This window comes from Passer montanus, unplaced genomic scaffold (assembly GCF_014805655.1).
Source record: "Passer montanus isolate IOZ18808 unplaced genomic scaffold, ASM1480565v1 scaffold17, whole genome shotgun sequence".
Taxonomy (NCBI): domain Eukaryota; kingdom Metazoa; phylum Chordata; class Aves; order Passeriformes; family Passeridae; genus Passer; species Passer montanus.
Genome location: NW_024364270.1, coordinates 318,751 through 333,903, shown reverse-complemented (window position 1 = coordinate 333,903; position 15,153 = coordinate 318,751). Strand labels below are relative to the sequence as shown.

General features: G+C 38.6%; 1 protein-coding gene across 2 annotated transcripts in view; it reads right to left on the bottom strand.

Annotated features, from left to right (window-relative positions):
* The window catches only part of XPOT (exportin for tRNA), a 27,487-nt gene extending 12,334 nt beyond the window's left edge, over window positions 1–15,153 (bottom strand). The window contains exons 1-11 of one of the 2 annotated variants that reach the window (XM_039704145.1): window positions 14,285–15,153; window positions 11,829–11,937; window positions 10,743–10,876; window positions 8,797–8,879; window positions 7,667–7,723; window positions 6,136–6,205; window positions 4,565–4,783; window positions 3,799–3,983; window positions 3,162–3,330; window positions 1,643–1,879; window positions 1,295–1,333 (exon numbers count right to left, since the gene is read on the bottom strand). In XM_039704145.1, coding sequence (XP_039560079.1) covers window positions 1,295–1,333; window positions 1,643–1,879; window positions 3,162–3,330; window positions 3,799–3,983; window positions 4,565–4,783; window positions 6,136–6,205; window positions 7,667–7,723; window positions 8,797–8,879; window positions 10,743–10,802 — 1,119 coding nt within the window. In that variant the 5' untranslated portion in view covers window positions 10,803–10,876; window positions 11,829–11,937; window positions 14,285–15,153. The remainder of the gene's footprint in view (window positions 1–1,294; window positions 1,334–1,642; window positions 1,880–3,161; window positions 3,331–3,798; window positions 3,984–4,564; window positions 4,784–6,135; window positions 6,206–7,666; window positions 7,724–8,796; window positions 8,880–10,742; window positions 10,877–11,828; window positions 11,938–14,284) is intronic. The other variant, XM_039704146.1, reaches the window with a different exon arrangement.

The window sequence follows — 15,153 nt, the reverse complement described above, 5'->3', positions numbered from 1 at the left end:
TAGAAAGACCTGTCATTCTAAGAACTAAAAATGTGGTCCTGCTGATGAGAAAAAACTTTGGAACTTCAGAGGCAGAAGAAACAAGCTCCCTTTTTTTCCTGTTTAAATCATGAAAGAGTTGAAAGTGTATACTTTAAAATGCAAAACCTTAAAGGAATGCTGCTAAGCACAAAATTTAAAGCTTAAGGCAAACAACAATAAGATTTAGACTATTTCCCATTACTTTCTTATTATGAGGTGGATCAAAGAAAAAATTTGTTACGATTGTTTCTCCGTTTAACACAAATCCTCAAGAAGTGCTCAGTAAAATTAAGAGATATTTGCAACATGAAAGTCTCCAGTTTGAAAGCAACCTAAACCAAAATATTTCAGGGCAGTAACATATTCCAGCTTTTAGTGTCTTAAGTAAACTGCAGTAGTAACATTATTTGATCTAGCTGTAACAGCAAAAGAATCACAAAAATAAAAAGATTCAGTGTTCTTATCAAAGTTCTCTTTTTGTGTTACCTAATGCAAATTAAACAGACATTAGACAAAAGGAAATCAAAATACTCTACACCATAGTTATCCAAATTCAACTTGCATGTTAGAACAGGTACAGAATTCAGTTTTCTTTGTAAAGGAAAAGGAATCAAACCTGTTAGCTGCATGAACTTATGAAATAACTGCACCAATCTAACCAGTTCAACATCTAAGTCAGTACATCACACTGGTGCAGACTAGACTGAAAAATCCATATAAGTTTACTGCTTCCAAAACTGGACATGGACTTCATGTTTTATATAAAACTTAAGATTATCTACTTGAGCTTAATGTATATTTGATGTAATGTTTAAAATATAACTGCTCATAATTACAATTGTTATTTCTCAATTGTTGCTTTTCTTAAGTTTAAATTATATTATTAAGAGTTACATTTATGACAATCCTTTCTTGACTTATTCCAATCCTTTGGAATTAGGGCAGGTTTTAATAAAAATAAAAACTTCAAGAAACAACTCCTCCAAGCTGATTTAAGAATATTCTTTGAACAGTACAGCCTGCAGAGGAGCTTGCTTGTTTGGGAAGACCAGCTCTAAAATAGCTTTCATCTTCATACACAATTCAATATAGGCTTACTATTTAAAGAAACAACTGTAGTTACTTAGCAAAAGATGGAACACACTGTCCTTACTTTTAATTACTGTCACATACACATTGAGACATAAAAATGAAATATGATTTATTCCAGAAAAATGAAATATTCTGATCTAATATGTCCTTGAAGTATAGAACTGTAGTAAAAAATACCTACCTCTACATTAGCTTTTTGTTGGTCTGAAAGTGCAGAAAGCTGGAAAATAAAATTCAAGTGTTATTTTTTTGTATTCTTACTCCTTCATTACTGTCTAAGTAAAAGAATTGCTTTTTTAACAGCCATGTGATCTGCCTTTCCCCCTTTAACGAAAGATTTAACTCAACTCCTTCAGATCTCTAAACAACACTACAGAAACAGCATGACCACAGGCATTAGAGAAACAGAATGCTAATTAGTAAAAAAACCTATTTTGCAAGTCAGTTTGCACGAAGTATGAGATATTCACACAAAAATCAAATGAAATCATGTCAGAATTGGTGTTAAATTGAAGCCAGATGTATTTACTTGTTTCAGGATGTGAAGGTAGTCGTAACAAAAGCCAATGATGTTCGAAGAGATGTCGTCATCTTCATGAACTAGAAGTTGCAACATCAGGGCCACTTTTGCTTCAATAGCTTGTAGAGTGTCTTGAGCACTCTTCATATCACCATTTTTTATCAGTTTAGTCCAACTAGCTATTAATGCTTGCCCCATCCCATTGACCAGTTTAGAAAATCTGGCCAGAAAATCCACATCATCTTCCTGCAAGAAAAGACACCTGATAAAAAATACTAACAGAGCTTATATTTAAATAATACAAGACTACAGACTGTACTACCCACATCTAGTATGTAGAATTAAACCAACACTTGTCTCCTAGCTGGAAACTACCAATTGCCTACAATTGGTTCTTTTTCCCCTGGGAATGGAGAGAGAAAAAAGTGAAAGCAATGCCAGATTTGTCTGTCCTCCATTACACAACAGTAGCTTGCTTCACCTCTTCAGATTCATTTGTTTCTCTCTTTACAGCAATAAGGTTCAAAATAAAAGCAGCAGCACATGCCTACCATAAATTCTAGGCTGTATAAGAGGAAAATCTTTCTATGGAAAAACTTCAAAGAATTACCAACTGCAGCTCACTCCAGAAATACTGATTAACAAGTACCTTTCAGTATTGCCTGTTAGAGTGAGTTAATATTAAATATTTCTGGCTTGCTTTGCACAAATACATTGATCAGAATCCAGAAATACCCCTAAAGCAGCCACGTCAAAAAGATGTTTTGGTCTCTGCTATAACTACACAAAAGTAAAAGAATAACAAGTCTACCTAAGAAAGACTGAAGCAAGAGTTTTATTAGTAGGAATAAAAATCTGACAAAGGTTTCAAAAGTAAGAAGTAAAAGCCTTGCAATCTAAGAACTTCAGCTTCATAAGGAGTGGTTGCTCCTTCTCCACAGCAGGAGGGAACAGCTGTTCCTTAAACAAGGCAACTGCCAGAAAATCGGTATTTAGTTAGTAGATATACTTTTCCAGTTTACAGATAAGCATTTCAAGCCTCATGTTTGATGGTGCACACGTGCAAAACAGCATACGTGTCCTTAAGAAAGCTCTTTGCCCTACCTAATCATGCACAGAATTTTTTAGGGTGAGACATTAGATCAGCTATATTGCCTACAATACCTATTACAGAATCATTCAAGAGAGAAGATTCAGAGTCATTCAGGAAGGAAGATTCAGGGAAGACAAGGAAACACAGAAGCCAAATTAACAGCAAGCACAACATGCTTTAGGAGAGGAACAGGGAAGTTACATAATACCTTGCTTCTAGAATGAAACCCTGTGTGTTCAAACTAATAATGAACATTAATAACAAGCTCTTAAATTGAAGTATGAGAAAATTGTAAGAAGCGTTCAGCTTTAATGCAGAAGCACAAGTACTTCCCTCTAACTTATGGACTGTTTTATAATTTTCTGTGCCTCAACTTATTTAAGAACTGTCAGAAATCTATGACTCATTTCTATTGTTAAAAATCAATACACAAACCTGATCAATACTGAAGAGGCCAGCAGACTGCAGTACTTGACATAAAGACTCAACCAGTTTTGTTTTATCAATTGGGTCCATTCCCTTATTTACAATTTCAAACAAACAATCACAGGCTTCTTCCCGGAGAACTTCCACAGACATGTGACCTAGCAGCATATTTATAAACCTTCACAGAAAAAATAGTTCAGTTTTATATATACAAAGTGACATTGTACAGAAGCTTTATATTATTTGTGTGAATATTTACAATGAACTCTTTTTACAATTCTTTTTCTATTGTACTGACAAAACTCAACATTTTATGCGTTTTAAAGAGAACACAGCAAACTGAGTAGTGTTTAGTTTGGCCATTATATCAGCTTGGCTTGCAAAAACAATCACTCTCCTAAAATTCCCAAAACTCCAAAGATAGAATTAAAAGTCATCTTTGAAGGACTTCTATATATATTTTAAATATTTATATATTTTACATGTACAACATAAACAACTATATGTTATATTATGAAGGACTTTTAATATTTATATAATAAATATATCTATATATAGAATATATAAATATATTTAATATATAGAATTACAGTCAGCACACTGGCAAGGTGATTTTTGCAAACCCTTTCCATCAAAACCTTCTTACCTTTCATTGGCTATCAGGCTCAAATCTATCCAGGATACATAAGCTCCAACTACTTCAAGGCACTGGCATGTCAACTCTGAGTTATTATATTGATAATTTTGTAAGATTTGGTACCACGACTCCACCAAACTTGGAATGCACTGTTCCCTCATAGTATCTTTTAATAAGGTGTTCCTACGAGCCTCCTATCAATACAGAAAAAGGATAAAATCAGTCTTGTCACAGATTAGCATCTCGTCAAATTAGTAGCATTTTTGTATCCAGATGCCAGACATCATGTGTCATAGCAAAATAACTCAAATCAGAAACCCAAAGAGAATGGATTTTTCCTTTCCAACAAATAAAACCTCCTAAGTTTTCCCTTTTATTATCCACAGTGTCCAAACACTGAAAGAAAAGGCAAAAAAATAAGAGCAGTTCTCTAAATCATTAAATAGACTTTTTTAAGGGGTTAGGACCTCTTGAAATATGCACTAGAAAACATTAACATTTTAAAATTAGTCAATATAGCATTACACTGGCAAACTCAGTTGATTAATTTTTGTTTGCAAGCTTTCAAGCAAAAAAAAAATTATCTGAAAAGTATGAAATCATAAAAAGCACATTCTACAAAAAAGCTAAACATAATATTTTGAATTTAAACCACCTGATGTGTCTAAGGCAGAGCTGCCACAAGAAAAAAAGCATATCTAAAAACCTTCTGCTCAAATTAAAGTAAGAGAACTTAAAATTTTAAAACAAGTGCTAATGCAAAATAATAACTTGCCTCTGATGTATGAACAACATCCCGGTCCACCAGCTCAGCATCGACAGCCATCAGGATTCTGAGGTACATATCCACACCTCGTGGATTAAGGTCAACAACTGACAGAATGTCAAAAAAAAACTTGGGCCATTTTGTGAGATACTCAGTAACAAAAAGCAATGCAAAGACTTGTGCTGCTTTGTTGCGAATAAAAGTCTTCTCAGGCTGGGGATTCAGCATCTGGTAGAAACAAGACATTTCATCTATATATTCTCAATAAATTAGAAAAGAATCATATGGGTTTGTTGATCTCTCTGTAGCAGTTAATGTCATACCTCTCTTCCTGGCTGAGATCAACAAATAAACCCTTAGATTTCCAAGGAATTTGAAGAAAAAATGGCTAAAGTCTCCTGCAACAAGGAAAATGTTTTCTACGGGTGATACAGTCCTAAGCCTTTCATTCATTCAGTACCAAGACATTAAGTGTCTTCCATAAATGCCTCCCATGCAAAACCACCACAACTACTCAAAGACTAGAAGGTCAGTTTGGTCAAAGTTACAATCCTCCTGTAGCTAGCTTGTGCCTGTGTTAGATCTTAGTGCTATGAATAGTAATGGAAGTTCCTAAATCTAACGGGGAAAAAAACCCCACCACTACCAATCTCCTCTCCTTTTCCTTTTACTTCCATAAATGCCTCCCATGCAAAACCATCAGAACTACTCAAAGACTAGAAGGTCATTTGTCAGTTTGGTCAAAGTTACAATCCTCCTGTAGCTAGCTTGTGCCTGTGTTAGATCTTAGTGCTATGAATAGTAAGGGAAGTTCCTAAATCTAACAGGGAAAAAAACCCCACCACTACCAATCTCCTCTCCTTTTCCTTTTAGAAACTCCTAAACAAAACAGTTTGCAGCAAAGAGAAGAGCAATTTAATCCACTTCATAATGATCTGTTCTTTTTAGTTGTATTACACTCCATTTCCTACTGCTAAGTTTTCTCCAGGCAACTATGTATCTTCAGTGCAGAAGTGGAATGACGGCTACACAATGGCGGGTAAGGGCAAACCACTGGATACTTCTGCTGACTGCAAACTCCTGGGTGGGGCTGATACTACAAATTTGGCTACAGTAACTGATCCACAAGAAAGAATAGTTCATACTCTGCCATGGTACTAACATGGTTTATCACAGAGGAGTGATACACATCTGCCAGCACTTCAAGTAGACAAGAGTTCACTCAGTAGGATGTTAGAAAAAGAACTAGCAGGCCTGCTCCTCCTCCAGACACTCAGGAACATCAGGAATCTGTATTATGCCTCTCTAAAGGGGAATGTTTAATACACCTTATTTCATACATAATTGATTAAACCATAGTCATGAGTCAAGAGTTATATATTTAATACTAAGTTCAGGCATGGACTTCTTACAACACTTGATTTAAAAAATTTCTCACAAATCTTTAACAATAAGATACCAAATATTTTCAGAAAGCCATCTTTAAACTCAAACAACAGATTAAACATTTAGTCCACACTAAACGCCCTATATTAGCCTTGAAGCCTAACATGTAAGAGTGCAGTGAAGAACATACATACCTGTGCTTGCAGCCATGTTATGAGTGTTTCCCTAATTAGCTGCTGCTGGACTTCAGTAAGTTCAGAGTATCTGAAACACAAAAAAATATTGAGGTCAAAATACAACTGTGCTTCATGGCAAGCACCAACACTCAGCAAAGCAAAAACTCTTTCATGTGGTATGTAATGCTCCACATTAACGTAAATGAAAAGTTTCTAGGACAGCAATTTACAAAGCTATTTGCATGTTAAAATTCTGACTCAAAGGCAAAGATACTAAAAAACATTTTACCCATAGTAATGGATCACATTTTGAGGCATTTCTGCCTCCTATATTGGAGTAGAAGCTTGAAATTTTACAGGAAGGCTGCTCTATCAGGGACGGGACTTATGACCCTGATAAAAATAAACATTTCACCATAGGCCAAGGGGAGAAGGAAGAGACATCTGTATATGCCTGAACTTGTTCACTACACATTGAAGACTATTACTATTGAGTACAAGGAAGTCCTTCACTGATCTGATCTATACTACATTTACTATCAGATTTATGTCAAAAAACCCAAGGAAGCAATTCTACTTCATGTTGTACATACAGTCCTGGCAAATTGTGACACTATATGCAGCCCACCTCAAATACCAGCCATACCTCTGCAAGGACTAGTGAAGCTGAGAATACTTTACTGCAAAGAGAGTTAGCTAAAGACTTGTAAAGTCCTTAATAGGAATGACTGCTGAATGGAACTCCAGTGTTCCTGTCACAGCCAACTATTCATTAAAAAGAAAAAAACACCCCACCAAAAATGTTTAAAGAAAATAAGCACCAGGAAAAAAGAGAAAACATACTGCAGAAAGCAAGTGACATGAATGAAACAAGCAGAGAAAAATGGACAGTGAGGTAAAATTGGGTAAATAAAAAAGTGTTTAACATTTGCACTCATATCAAACTGTAAAAATCAGTCACAAAATATGTCTTATTCCTATCTAAATTCCTGACCCGTTCAGCGTATTACAAGCAGTCACAATGATATTCAAAGATTCCATGATGCTCAATTCCAGACCAAGGGAGCCCAAAGTGAGAAAAAAATATAGTTCTGTGCAATGACACTCATATTATTAAAAAGTATTTTTCCCTAGAATTATGGTTCTGTGAAACCACCACTCAGTGAAAAGACTACTTTCTCAACATCTCTGCCATGGCTATTGAATGAATAGGGCTCTGTCTGAAGTCCAGGACTCAGTACAGAGCACAGCTGCAAAAATCAGTGAGAGCACAGAGTAAGGCCTGAATCTCCAGACACGAATAGCCAAGTTTCAAGGAGTCCTTGCTAACTGGGTCTGCGTTGGGCCATAGATGTGTTAGACTAGCTGAGAGCAGAGCATGCTGCTCAAAACCTCTCCAGGGAAAAGGTAAAGAAATATAATCTCTGCACCAGACTATAGACACCTCAACAGCCACAACTAGGAAACAGATACTATTTCATTTTTCAAGCAGAATAAAAAGGGAAAATTAAATGGATGTATATGGATGGTGTCAAGTAAAATTACTCACTTGAACTTAACTTGATGTTCCAGAACTTGAAAGCAGAAGAACTTTATGTGATCATCACTAGAAAAGAAAATTCTGTTACTGGAAGCAATATGGTATACATTTCTGTGAAGAAAAAAAATCCTCAAATATTACAATCAGATTGCCCCTTTGGCACCAGAAAAAAACCAAACCTGCTGCTACTGTTACTTCAAAGCAAAAATGACAAACAGTGGAGCAGTCAATCTGGTACAAACGAGCAACTGTTAAACTAATATTTATGTTTGATATAGTCTTTTTTTTCTATAGCCACTTGTTTGTTATGGTTTGATTTCAGTATTGAACAAACAAAACTACAATACCTACTGTATCCTGCCCTTACAAAAATCTAGCAGGCTTCAATAGTATGTTTGAGGCCCACTACTACACTAAGTGCAAGTTGTACTCTGCATCTTAGAAATCAAATGTAAAGACAAACTGGGGTGTAGATTAAGCACAGACATTCCACACGCTCTGTTATCCACACTGCTTTTTCATCTTATTATCTAAAACTTGCAACAACCATAATGTATATTTTAAAGATTGTAATTTCTAATCTTACATAATTATAATTACTGCACATTCTGACGGAGTCAGTAGTTCTGATAAATCATTTACAAAAAAGCATTCACTATAAACTACTGTTAGTATTCAGGATATACGCACCCCTCAATTTCCTTCTAAATGGAATTATTCCATAAAACAGTGGCAACCTAGTATTTTTGATGTAAAAACACAACTATGTGCAAAAATAGTGGTGATTACACACTCTTTGCATCTTGAAAATTGGGATGGCCTACTCCATAGAACTGGTGCAAGGAACTACTTATGAGACTTTATACATATAAAGTTTATAGTCTCACAGGGAGCAATTCTCAGCACTTCTTTCCCCAGAATTTCAAAACCCAGCAGTCTATAGGCTCCTAAATTAATATGGAGTTTAATTTATACATTGTTCTTCCTTGAAAGGCACTATACAGAGGCCACAGATCAACTATGATACTAAAAATAGTAAAAAGACTATATTAACTTTCAACAATTTAGTTTGCCTGTTATGCTGCACAGCTAAATGAGACCCACACATATTACTAATAAGAAATTATTAGTTACATTACCTGTATATACTCTGAGCTAATGCTTCTGCACAGACTTGCCAAGCATCCTGAGATATCTTGAGCTGCTCAAAGTAGGCTAATGCCTGCAAAAATCAAAGTAAGTTTCACTTTTAAAAGAACAAAACACATAGTAACACCTCATTCACACTTTCCCTTGTATTTAAACAGCTCTCCTTCAAAACACTATTTGGATACATTCCAGTGACTCCCTAATCACATTAACACGGAGCAGGATTCTTTCCAAATGCTAATATCTTAGGTATCCATTTCCACTTCATATTCAATACAAAGATTTTTGTTACTTGAATATGGAAGTCATAGAATCAGTAGTGTTGAGGTTAGATGGAACCTCTGGAAACACAGTTAGACTAGAGCAGCTTGCTCAGGGCCTTCCCACTGGGGAGGAAGCTCACATCCAAGTTACAATTCCTTCCACACATTGTAAAGAAGTGGTAGTTTAGATTTTTCACTGAAAACAATTCACTACTTTGTTGCACCACTTTTCTTGTATTCAACACCCCAAAATCAAAAAGCATTCAAACACTAATCACCTGGACAACTGTCAGTAAATGAATCTTCTACAGAAATCAAGAAAACCTCTACCAAATTTTAAATAATCACATTATACTTATCAGGACTCCTAAACAGCTTTTGACAACAGTTAATTTGACTTAATTGCTTTAAGGCTCAGTGTGGTCTGTAATACAGAACAGTAAAGCAAGTTTTGAAGCAGAAATTAGATTAACAACATTATTTCAATTCTATGAATGCAAGTATTTCAAGGAGGAGGTTTGGCTGTTGGATATTTTAGGGGCTGCTTTTTGCATCAGTTCATAAAGATTTCCATTTACACCAAAGTCATCTCCCAAAGTAATTATTCAAAACTAAGTCCTAAAATAAGAATTAACTTCCTGTAATTAGTACTGATGATTTTCTTAATGTATTATTTTACTAGAAATTGTTTGATACTTCCCTTATGTTACATCTCACATGACTGTGGAAAAGGTAGGTCCCCTTCTGCTATGAAATATTTCAAAACTCAGCAGACTGCATAGTTAAAAGGTCAAATCTAAAAGCTTCCAATTTTAGTGATATTTTATTGACACTAAAGATTAGCTATATCCATCCTTTTAATAAGGACAAATACCCAGAATCAACATATTTAACAGGCTACTTAGCAAATCAAACCAAATTTGTAACTGCTTTAAACATTCTAGGATTTGTTTTACGAACACAAAACCATGGTATTAACATCCTCATTCCTGGAAGATTTTACTAGAAATTATCTTGTAGACAGTTAAATCAACATGATAATCAGTTAGCAGAGATAATTACTCAATAAATAGTTATATAAATAATGTCTTTTCATAGGATCATCTCTTATGCAGTAAATGTTACCCACATATCATGATTACTTTACAATAACACAAGCTTCACTACAATTAAACCCACACATTTCATTAAAAATACACTAAACCTATATAATCCATGAAAATTATAGTTAAAAACATCCTAAGAATCAACAGGCTAATTTCAAGCAAAAAGATTCTCATAGAATGAAAATCAGCCACAGAAAACAATGTAAGGAGTTGAGCAACAAGTACAAGTTTTCTGTGGCTGATTTTCATTCTATGAGAATCTATGTAAGGAGTTGAGCAACAAGTACATAGAACTGAAAAAACTTAAACAGTTAAGAGTCCAGAAAAATAAATTCTATGCATGTTAACTGCAATCAAACTGAAATGTAACAGGACTGATAATACATATCCCCTCAGCTTACATGTTTTGAACATGACTTTGCTTTGTACTTGCCACCGCAAACCCTACGCACTTGGCTTACAACACAAACTCAAGAAACTCCCACCCAGCTCATGAAAACATTAGATTTTTTTTGCACTGCAATACTATCCCCGGTTATTAGAGAGAAGAGGAAATTAATTACATACTCGTTGTCTGAAGTCTGCATCAGCATTTGGGTTGAGCCCTAAAAGGGCTTGTTCATCCATGTCTATTGCTATATTCGTTGTTTCTTGCTCCTAACTGCTTTGCCCACTGCTTCTAGAGGGCAAAATATGATCATCTGCAAATAGAGAAAGAGAAATTTTATTTGCTCAGCAGAACAAGAAAAATTAAAACCAGGACAGTAACAATGACACAAGGTGGCCCACAAATCTCAAAAAATGTACTCCAACTAAACATGAATGCTCCAGTACAAATACTGGAATTCTGAGTTCTTTAATCAACTTTTCACAGTACTGTATTTTCTACTGAATAAGGAAACTTTAAAGTCTCCATATATTTCAGTTCTCTTGAAAAGAGAACTTAGTTAACAGAAAAATGGCATTATGTATAGTATTCAGGTGAAAGGCTTAAATTCAAATTTCAAGCATGCAGAAGTCTCAGCAAGATACAACAATACACTCCTTAAATGAAAGGATGTTGGCTTTTTCCCCACCACAAACCTAACTACGAAAAAAAAAAAATATCTCTACTTAACTCCAGTATAGATAAGATGCTTCATACACCCACTTAAGAAGTATTTCCCGTGGTGGGGGCAAAGTCATTAGGAAGTCTTTCTTCTAAAGCAAGCACATACAAGTGTCTTAGAAATTAACCACAAAATACACCACACTAAGTTGTTAAAAAAAGTTTTCTGTTCCTACCAATGGGTGCTGGTTCACTAGCAATGATTTTTAGTTAGAAAATTCAGTGTAAAATTAACAAGTGAGCTAGACAAATGTTCTAAAGATGGCTTGCCACTATAGGCTGTTCTGCAATGCTCTACTAAAACACAGAGAATTAAAAAAAAATAAAATTTCTCTGTCAAATACTAGGATGCTGTTAAATAACAAGAGGGGACAAAAATCCATCTATCCTTCAGTTCTCTGCCCCGCCTCCCCCCCCATGGTAACATAGTTAATTAGGCCTGAAATCAGGCCTTGTTATGTAAGTATGTAGGAGGTAGGGGAAAGGAAGAGACAAGAGGAAGAGATGAAATACAAAGGAGCTGTGGTTTGAAGCTGCCTACATACCCATAGGTAGAACTTCTAATTTCTTAGTATCGTGTCTCGTGCACGCTCTACTGTTTGCCCTCCCCCACGGGAAGAAAGGTGGCACAGTGACAAGCAACAGCAAGCAGAACTGAAAAGGAGAGCCCAAAATTTAACGTGGTAACAGACTTCTATAGAAAAGTCAAGACAGAACACACTATGCATAATGAAAAGCAATTTAATAAGTAAAATTGAGTTCATACAAAAAAATTTGCAGGTTTTGGCAGTACAGAAACCAGAAAGTCTGGAACAAAGTGATGACTCCTGGCAAAGCAAGCCTCACAGACTGCCTTAGTCACAGTGATCCCCCTCAGGGGCAGAATCCTTAGGGACTAAACTGCTGTGCTGAGTCTTCTCCCTCTGTGTCCCCAGCCCCCAATCCGTTTTCCCCATAATCAACATCCAGAAAAGCCAGACTAAAAAAAGGTAAAAAGCTCTAGGGAATTTTTTTTTAATTGCATCCTTTGATTAGAGTCTGGCCAGAGTTACACAACTATTTAATATATTGAGAATTTTTTTTTTTGCATATTAACCTGCTAGTATCAGTACATTTTTATCTTTTGGTCAGATGATTTACACCTGTGTGACAAATTTTGCTAATAAAAATAACGTGACTCCAACATGCATTCTCTTCCCTTGTTATTGCTAACAGCAATGCCAATCTTTCTACTAACTTTCTAAATGCCTCGTGAGCATATTTAAAATTTCAACTTCTATCATATAGCCTTTTCTAGGTTTCATCTTGACTAGCCAGCTGTAAAAGGCAATTAATGAGATAAAATATTTGAATGAGCCTCTTGAGAAAACTAATAAAATAGCTTTTCTTGCCTCATGGTTTTACTTAAGCAGGTATCTTTTCTGCCACGTGTCTACTTAACCAGCCAGTTACACTTCTAAAGCAAAATTGAACAGTGATTTTAATAGTACTAATGATTCACAAAATCCACTGCAAAATGCACTTAGCTATAACATCAAGTATGTAATTAAAGCAAGTTTTATTTATAAAAAACAATAGATAACATTAATAGTTAATATATAGCTGTGCAGAAAGTATTGTTTTTCTTACTCAGAGATTATTTTTTGTTAAGCAGTACACCACATCAGGTGGCAAACTCATCTTACAGTAATTAAAGGCTGCAGTTCCTTACCAGCAAAGTCATACAGGTATGTTGCATCAAAATAACTTACTCCTTTTCCCCTACTAAATACTTAAAAGTACCTTTGACAGTAAAGACTGGTTTCCTAGTGTAAAAGAGGCAGGAAAAAAAAATTTAACCCACTACAATTGGGCAAGACTACCCAATAAACAACATAGACGTGGCCAAAGCGTGTAACTTCGATCCAGATATACCCCAATCATGAAAGCATTCAAAGCATTTTAACTACAGATGCTAACCACGGCAACAATCAGCAATTATAGAAAGCTTCATGTTCAGCAGTCACTTTAAGTATTTACAAGATGTGGTAACACAGGGGGAGCCAGTGGTGTGCCTCATTTGAATTTCCTCAAGTTTTCTCTCTAATAAAACAAAGACATTAAAATTCACCTTTTTTGCGGTTTCGCTTGCTGCAAACCTCGGACATATTTACACAGCCTCTTTGGGCTCTAGAGCTTTACACCGACCTAACAGGCGGTTAAAGCCAACAACTGTGTAACTACCGCTACTTCGACAACTTTTCAACGGGACTAGAAAAGTTTTTTCTTTCTGGAAGTGACATTAGGTCTTAGTTTCGGGCACAGTTTTACCAGCAGGAATGCCGGTAAGGAGCAAGGCCTCCTTGCCCCCGCCCAGACTCGGTCAGAGCCCGCTCTCCCGTGGCTGGGGAGAGCCAGCACGGCCCCGCAGCGCTCGGCAGCGCAGAGCCCGCAGCGCTCGGCTCAGCTCGGCGGCACAGCCCTCGCTTGTCCTTACAGCTCCCCAGCGCCGTCGCGGGCCGCCGGGAGCGCCCCAGCGCCGGGGAACCACCGCTCCGAGCACGCCGCGGCCAGCGGGATATGGAACTGCGGGGAGGTCCCTCCCTCCCTCCCTCACGCTGCCGTCCTACGATTTCTTCCTTCCCCCACCAGAACCATAGCGGATGGACAGCCACGGAGGCGGCAGCTCCCGCGAACAGAACCGCACCACAGACTACAGCGAGTATTAGCAGAAAAAAGCACAGATATTTTTCGTGGCACCCGCAGGGCGGGACCGGCGGGGCCCGGTCGGCTGCAGCCCCCGCTGTTCCCAGCAGCGGGGCCAGGCGGACGCGGCGGTGCCTCCTCCCCCCGCTTTCCCGGAGCCTCTCGGCTGCTGGGAGGCGGCCCCGGGCCGAGGAAACCGGCCGGGGGACTCGCGGGAGCCCGCAGGCGCCGCCAGCTCAGCCCGCACTGCCCCTTCCCCCCGGGCTGAGTCACCCGCTCCGCGTGCCGCGTCCTGCCCGCGCCCCCCCGCCGGTACCTTCCCGGTCAGTGCTCCATCGCCGCCGGCTCCCGCCCACCCCCACAGCTCCGCAGCCGCCACGAGCACAGGGAGCGGGCCGGGCCGCGCCGCCTCGGCTGGCGGCGGCAGGAGGAGGAGGAGGAGGCGAAGCAGCACCGCCCCTCTCCGCCAAGCCGGCCGGCCGCCAGGCACGCCGGGATGTGCCCCAGCCGCGGGGCAGCCTGGGAGTCGTAGTCCCAACCCCCGCCTCAGCACAGCCAGCACCGCTGTAAAACCGACCGCGCCGGCAGAATAAACTAGGGCTGTCCCGGGCCGCCCCCGAACTGCCTGCAGTGCCTGGAAATCGTGCTGTGTCAGCGGCGGCGGGGCGGGGCTCGGCCGCCGGTGCGAGTTCCGCAGTGGCGGCTGGAGCGACCTGCTTGGGGACGCGCACAGGGCAGGGCCCGGGCTGGCGTGGGCTCGTCCGTGAGGAGGGATCCAGCTGCTGCAGATACGTAATGCGGTGGTTGGCTCTCATAATTAAGAGACGAGCATTATGTGTATGTTAAGAGAAGTTTTATAGATGTATAGTTATGTGACTTTGTTATGTTCTCCGCACAGTCCTGTTCCCTGTCCCCCCGGTATTCACTAGTCATTGCATTTAGGGGAGGGCAGGCTTGTTACGAGGAGGCGCGGCATGGCAACAATCAAGCTGTAAGAAAGTGATCTCCACCAATAGACGGCAGAGAAGGTGACTGTCAAGGCTTTGGGAGGGGGCGAGGATATAAAAAACAGAGTATCCATGTTGTAGCCGAGCACATGGCCGTTTGGGGGCGTGCTCTGAGCGCTGCAACTTTTCCTTATTCAGTCACGCCTTGTATTTTGTTAAGGTTTAATAAACCTTTGAC